This window comes from Chelonoidis abingdonii, chromosome 11, assembly GCF_003597395.2.
Source record: "Chelonoidis abingdonii isolate Lonesome George chromosome 11, CheloAbing_2.0, whole genome shotgun sequence".
In the NCBI taxonomy this organism is placed as follows: Eukaryota; Metazoa; Chordata; order Testudines; family Testudinidae; genus Chelonoidis; species Chelonoidis abingdonii.
This window is the reverse complement of record NC_133779.1, coordinates 16,532,928-16,540,157: the sequence shown is the minus strand read 5'-3', so window position 1 is coordinate 16,540,157 and position 7,230 is coordinate 16,532,928. Positions and strand designations below refer to the sequence as shown.

At 55.5% G+C, this 7,230-nt stretch overlaps 1 protein-coding gene across 1 annotated transcript in view; it reads left to right on the top strand.

The window, feature by feature from the left end:
* NUCB1 (nucleobindin 1) overlaps positions 1 to 7,230 on the top strand; it is a 17,430-nt gene that overhangs the window by 1,220 nt on the left and 8,980 nt on the right. Inside the window, exons 2-3 of the mRNA XM_032806436.2 lie at positions 1,103 to 1,229; positions 6,956 to 7,063. Of these exons, the coding sequence (XP_032662327.1) occupies positions 1,119 to 1,229; positions 6,956 to 7,063 (219 nt within the window). The 5' untranslated portion in view covers positions 1,103 to 1,118. The remainder of the gene's footprint in view (positions 1 to 1,102; positions 1,230 to 6,955; positions 7,064 to 7,230) is intronic.

The following is a 7,230-nucleotide window of genomic DNA, read 5'->3' as shown; positions in this document are numbered from 1 at the left end:
GATCCCGACGAGGGGGGATCGGGAGGGCAGCGCCCGGCGGGGGGGAGTGGGATCCAGGCAGCGGGAGGAACTCGGGGGGGGGCCGAGCCCCCCCCATCTCCTCCACTTGCCCCTCTCCAGGCGCATTCCCTCCAGCCACTCCCTGGATCTGTCCCCCAGCCTCCCCCTCTTAGTTTCCCCCTGGGGTCTTCCATGAGGATCCCCCCATCTCACCCCTGAGATCTGCCCCCCCGCTTACCCCTCCTTCAGCCTTCCTTGGGATCCCCCAGCCCCCCTTGAGATTTTCCCTGTTCCCCAGTGCCCACTGGGGATGCACCCCTCAATCTCTCCCAGTGCAGGGGATCCCTAGGCTCCTGTCTTCCAGCCTTCCCCCGCCCCACCTGGCCTTGGGGGTCTTTTCCTCCCCTTTACCCTAGGGACCCCCCTCAGACCCCAGCACTGGTTCCCCTTTTAGCATTTCACCTCATGAGACTGAGTTGGGGGTGAGCCCCACACAGGGACCCCACTTCCCCCGGCAGCCCTTCCTTTTTGGAGAAGGATCCTCTGACTCCCCCCCACCCAGGCATCACCCCCTGTAACATCCCCGCCCAGCGCAGGGATCCTCTTCGCTCCTTGCCCCCCAGTATCACAGCGGATAGGGGTGAGCCCTGCATATTCCAGGAGCCCCCCGCTCATGGAGAGACCCCCCAGCCTCCTTCTGGGCTCCACCCCCCCAGTAACACCTGTTCTGCCCCCCACCCAGCACTGGGACCCCCTGCCCCCCAGCATCACAGCAGATGGGAATGAACCCCATATAAGGATCCCCTCAAGAATGAACCCCCCTTCCCAGCACAGGGACCCCCTGTACTCTCTGTCTCCAACATCTGAGAATGGGGGTGAACCCCACAGAGGCCTCCTTCTTTAGGGAGCTCCCCGACTCAGAGAACCCCACCCCGACCCATGTCCTGGACTCCTCCCCCCACCATCCCCTGCTCAGCCCAGGGAGCCCCTTTCACTCCCCACCCCACATACAACTGCCCCCAAACCCCTACATTTCTCCCAGCACCCCAGCTGCCCCCTCCCCCGCTAAACATCCTCCTTTCCCCTCCCCCATTCTCTGCAGGCAAACTCCAGAAACCATGCAGCTCTCCTGGCTTTTGGCCGCCGTCCTGTTTGCTGCCGCGGCGTCTGTGCCCATCGACCGGCCCAAGGCGGAGAACAAGGCAGAAGAGACGCCCCCAGAACCGCCGGTAAGAAGCTGAGTCTCTGCCCCTTTTCGGACTGGATGTCGCCCCATCATCTTGTAGCAGGGAGTTCCACTGGCTGCCGGCAAACCCGAGTCAGTGCCAAGCCCCGTGTTTAGTCTCTGGCCACTTCTTTGGCCCTGTAATGCCCGGTTTGGTCAAGGCACAGTGAGACTGGAAACTCTTCTTTGGTCTCAGACCCCCTCACCTTCGTTTTTATTTGTTTGGACCCAACAATGCACAGTTATCTTGTAGCAGGGAGTTCCACTGGCTTATTGCCAAGACTGAGTTGCTTCTGTGTGTCTGGGGTATCTGTCTGGCCTCTGTGACCCTTGTGTCTGAGCCCCGCAGGATCTTTAATCCCCACCCCCCTTCTGGGAGATAGGGTGGTGCTATTCCTCCATGTTATAGATGAGGGAAACTGAGGCACAGGTCACTGTTCGATCATCCCCCGGCCCTACCCTGAGCCCAGCCTTCTTTTTATAAAACCTCTCAGGCATTGGAGTTTAGCTGTTAGGGGGTGTCACGGACTCACAGGTCATGCCCGCTCTTGGCCCCAAACCAGAGACTGGCTGAGTGGCAGGTGCCAGGGACTCCGACTAATAATGGTTCAGCTAAAAACAACAGATTTCCACCCCCACCCTGCCTGGCGACGGGAAAGATCTAGCTTGTGAGTGCTGGGAAGGCAAAAATAGAAGGGTTTCCTGGTATGGGTGTTACAGCAGGAAAGCTGAGAGCCCCCCACTTAAGGGGCTGTGTGTTTGAATTTAACAAGACAACTAATTCGGCTGGAATAGGATTGAAGTCAGACAATAAATCGCTACTTCGGCTGGCCGGCGTGCAGAGGAAGTGCACACGACGCGTGGCGGCCCCCGAATTCAGCTCGGTTCTAACGCACTCCCCAAAATTCACGCTGGGGATGCCGGCTGGGGAGGAAGAAACCCCTTGGAAGTCGCTTTGGCTCGTAGCTTCCTTTGAAAATGATCCAACTGACCTAATCAGTAAGCCAAGGACATCTGGGGCTGATTGGTCGCTGCTGAGATCAGCTGTTGCTGTAGTTGGCTTTTAAGGACTTTAGACGGGAATGAAAACATCAATCCACTGTTGCGTGGATTAAACCTAGGCTTGGCCGATTTGATTTTTATGGATCAGTTCAGCAGCGAAGCTCCGTGTTTATTTTTATGCCGATTTTTGGTTTTTCTCAGTGTCAGTTTTCACGAGGGCACGGAATTCGGAAAGTGGAAAGCTTTCGAGACGCTAAAAGGCGTGTGGTCAGCGTCGCGTGGCAAACTAGCCCTCGGAAATAGCCTTCAATCAAACCGTAATAGGCTTTCCGGCACCATTTTCTCTCTCTTTGCCTCCCTGGGAGTTTCCATTTGCCTCCATGGTGCTGTTTTTTTCCGTGTGTCCGGGGAAATCAACGCTTACAATCCAAAATTGGATCCTGTCACCGTGCCTCCTTACCGAACACACCTGTATGTTCACTGCCCGTCTTGTGAATTATAAATCTGATCGTTAGGAAATCATTAAGGAAGGGATAGATAAAAAGACAGAAAATATCCTATTGCCTCTATATAAATCCATGGTATGTGCACACCTTGAATACTGCGTGCAGATGTGGTTGCCCCATCTCAAAAAAGATATGTTGGAATTGGAAAAGGTTCAGAAAAGGGCAACAAAAATGATTAGGGGTCTGGCAAGGCTGCCGTATGAGGAGAGATTAATAAGACTGGGACCTTTCAGCTTGGAAAAGAGACACCTAAGGGGGCGATATGATGGAGGTCTATAAAATCGTGCCTGGTATGGAGAAAGTAAACCAGGAAGTGTTGTTTACTCATAACGCAAGAACTAGGGGTCACCCAATGAAATGAACAGGCAGCAGGTTTGAAACAAACAGGAAGTATTTCTTCACACAGCGCACAGTCAACCTGTGGAACTCCTTGCCACAGGATGTTGTGAAGGCCAAGATTATAACGGTTCAGAAAAGACCTAGATAAATTCATGGAGGCCATTAGCCAGGATGGGTAGGGTTGCTGTCCCTGGACTCTGTTTACCAGACACTGGGAATGGGCGACTGGATGGATCACTAGATGATTCCCTGTTCTGTTCATTCCCTCTGGGGCACCCAGCATTAGCCACTGTCGGAAGACAGGAGACTGGGTTAGATGGACCTGTCACGGACTCACAGATTGTGCCCACTTTTGGCCCTGTGCGGTCCATGGGGGAGAACCCCCTCCAGGGCAACAGCCCTTCTTGGGGGTCCACTCTTTCTCGGGGTTAGGCCCTTCCACCTCCTGGAACCGCCCCTCTCTGAGCTTTAGCACATCTGTCTCTGCGGTGGGCCCCCTCAGGGAGTCCCCTTGCTCTCGACCCCCAGGCCTCCACCCCCCAAAGGGTACAATGCCCCCCCCGTTCTCTAGCCTGGAACGACTCAGCCAGCGTAACAGAGGAGGGTTATTGAGCATCTGAACCCAACACAGGAAACTCTCCAGCCTCAGGCCTGGCCCCCCTCAGCCCAGCACGTCCCAGTCTCCCTGCAGCCAGGTGGGCTTTGCCTGCTCCCCCTCTCCAGAGATTAGCGCGGCTACAAAAGCAGAAAACCCAATGATAATGGGGGTTTTCAAGTATCCCCATATTGGCTGGGAACATGTCCCCCCTGGATGGGAAGCAGAGATGCAATTTCTAGACCCCATCAGTGGCTGCTTCTTGGAGCAGCTGGGCCTGGAACCCACAAGGGAAGGGGCAATTCTTGATTGATTTAGTCCGAAGTGAAGCTCAGGATCTGCTGCTAGGGCGACCAGACAGCAAGTGTGAAAAATCAGGACGGGTGTGTGTGTGGGGGGTTAATAGCAGCCTGTATAGGAAAAAGACCCACAAATCAAGACTGTCCCTGTCAAATCAGGACATCTGGTCACCCTGTCTGCTCCAAGTGGTGAATGTAGCTGAGCTGCTCGGTAATAGTGACCATAATGTAATTATATTTAATATCCTTGTAGGGGGAGAAAATGCCAGAGAAACCCCCACCACAGCAGCATTTAACCAGGGCTGCCCAGAGGATTGAGGGGGCCTGGGGCAAAGCAGTTTCGGGTGCCCCTTCCATTAAAAAAAAGTTGCAATACTAGAGAATACGATATTCTCGTGGGGGCCCCGGTGGGTCCTGGGGCAAATTGCCCCACTTGCTCCAGCCCCCTCTGGGCAGCCCTGCATTTAACTTCAGAAAGGGGAACGACGCAAAACCTAGACGCTAGTTACCTGGAAATTATAAGGAACAGTCACAAGGTGAAAAGCCTGCGAACTGCATGGAGACGATTTAAAAACGCCATAATAGCGACTCAAACTAAATGTAACACCCAAAAAAAAAAACCCTCAAAAAATGCCACCAGGGCTAAACAGCAGAGTAAAGGGGATGGTTTGAGGAGAAAAAGGCGTAAAATCTCGTAATGCCACTATATAAATCCATGGTACGTCCCCACCTCGAGTGCGGGCTGCAGATCTGGCTGCCCCACCTCAAAAAGGAGCTGTTAGAATTGGAAATGTTTAGCGAGATGGACCAGCTTCCGCATGAGGCGAGATGAGTGGAAGGGGATATAACAGAGACCTATAAAATCATGAGGGGGGTCGAGGGAGAGAAGTATTATTTTCTCCTTCAGGTAATGCAAGAACTAGGGGATACCCAGTGAAATGAACAGGCAGTGGGCTTGACACACAGAAAGGGAAGTATTTCTCCACCCAACGCACAATCAACCTGTGGCGCTCGTTGCCAGGGCATGTTGTGAAGGCCAGTGGTGTAACTCCGTTCAAACAAGGATTTGATATCTTCACCGAGGAGAACTCTGCCAGTTCCTGTTAGCCAAGATGGGCAGAGAGGCAACCCTCTGCTCTGAGTGTCCCTAAAATCTGACTGCCAGCAGCCAGGAGGGGATGGGGTGGATCACTGGGTGCTAGTCCAGAGCCCCCTGCTTCACAGCTGGGCATCTGATACCCCCGGCCCCAAGCCCCCTCTGTCCATTGTCTTCTGTCCAGGGAAACAGGGTGGCCTGAGCCTTCTCCCGTCCTCTGTTCCCTCTGGCTGGACCCGGCTGGTCCATTGTCCTCCCACTGGCCAGAACCGGCTGCGACTCAGCTGAGCCTCCAGGTCACGAAGCAGGGCCGGCTTTGGGCCGATTCACCCGATTCCCTGGAATCAGGCCCCGCACCGGCGCCTTTCTAATTTTTACTCACCCGGCGGCGCTCCGGGTCTCTGGCGGCATTTTAGCGGCAGGTCCTTGAGTGACGCCAAAGACTCGGAGCAAGTGAAGGACCCGTGCTGCTGGGTGAGTACGAATCGGGTCCTGCACTTGCTAAAGTCGGCCCTGTGACACCAGGTCACCAGTCGTTGGGGTCTCCATTCTCCAGGCCGTCAGCCAGGGTTCCAAGTTCCCTCTCTGGTCCTCTGTACCCCCAAACTCCCTCTCCCCTCCCCTCGTTAAACCCGTAACACCCGGGGACACTGAGTCCCACCCCCTCGGCGTGGAACCCACTGGAAAAACAAGGAGAAAAGACAATCTCCCACTTCGTCACAGGACCTTTTGTGTGATCGAGTGGGGCTGTTCTTATGATTAATTCCTTGTTTCATCAACTTCATCAGCTACAGACAAGATCTGTGATCAACTGTTTAAGGCAGAAGACAGCGGTTAGAGGAATTCCTGAGAAGCTAGAAGCGTCTCTCGTTAATTTATTATTAAACACCTGCCTCTCAGCCGTGAGAAGAAGTCGCTTTCTGGCCTAAATCAGTGCGGCCAGAGGGAGAGGACATGCGATCCATGAATAACACGCTACGGTCCGGTTAAAATTTGATGGCGTCTCCCACCCAGTTCAGGGCTCTTGAGATGAGACCAAAGACTCCCCTTCCCCCGGCCCCCTGGGATTCCAGGATCAGCTTTAACCATTTTGCACCTGCTCGTGAGCGCTGCAACATATGAGGGAAACTGAGGCAGGCTGCGGCCTGCTGAAAAAGATGATGGAAAATTCCCCGCTGGCTCACCCAGGCGGCACTCCCCAGCGGGCCTGCCAATGTGTCTCCACCCAGGACAGGAGCTAAAATGTAGCTCGTAGATCATCCACCAGGGCCAGTGTTGGCCTGGCGCAACTTGGGCCCAGCTCCAAGGAAGCCAGGAGGCTCGGGCAGCTCCACTGTGTTTGTTAACGGTTGGTGTCAGGGCAGCCCTCAGGCCCGGATCGGATCCTGTCACCGGAGGCCTGCTGTGGGCATGGCCATGTTTTGGCTGGTGGGTTCTGGGAAGGGAGAGCCTTCAAGATCCGCTCTTGGGAGGATTATGATAGCGCCGAGTGCTTCCCACAGCTCAACTAGGCAAAGGAAGGATCATGTACAGATAGGGAAACTGAGGCCTTCCCTGTCCTCCCCGCTCTCCCCACTAGACCCCACTCCCCTTCCAGAGCCGGGACGGAACCCAGGAGTCCTGGCTCCCACCCCGTCGCTCCCCCTACTAGACCCCACTCCCCTACCATAGCCAGGGAGAGAACTCAGGAGTCCGGGCTCCCAACTGCAAGCCCCTCGTGGCGCAAGTAAGGCGTCACCGGAAGCAGGATAGGCGACCGTGTTCTGTGCGGTCGCTATACGTCCCCAGTGGATTCAGTGTGTCCTGGAGGAGATATGGGGGGGGTGGATCTGGGGCCGAGTGCCCCCTGGCTGAGAGGGCCCCGTGGCCTGACCTCTCGCTGTCGCTTGGCAGGACACGGGGCTGTATTACCATCGCTACCTGCAGGAGGTGATCAACGTGCTGGAGACAGACAGCCACTTCCGGGAGAAGCTGCAGGCGGCCAACGCCGAAGACATCAAGGTGAGAGAAACGGGCCATGGGGCCTTTCCCTTGGAGGGGTGCCCTGTCTCACCCCAGGGTGGGCTGGCTGGGGGCGGGGCATGGGAAAGGGGGCAGGTCTTTTCCTGCCCCAGAGTGGGCTGGCTGGGGGCGGGGCATGGGAAAGGGGGCAGGTCTTTTCCTGCCCC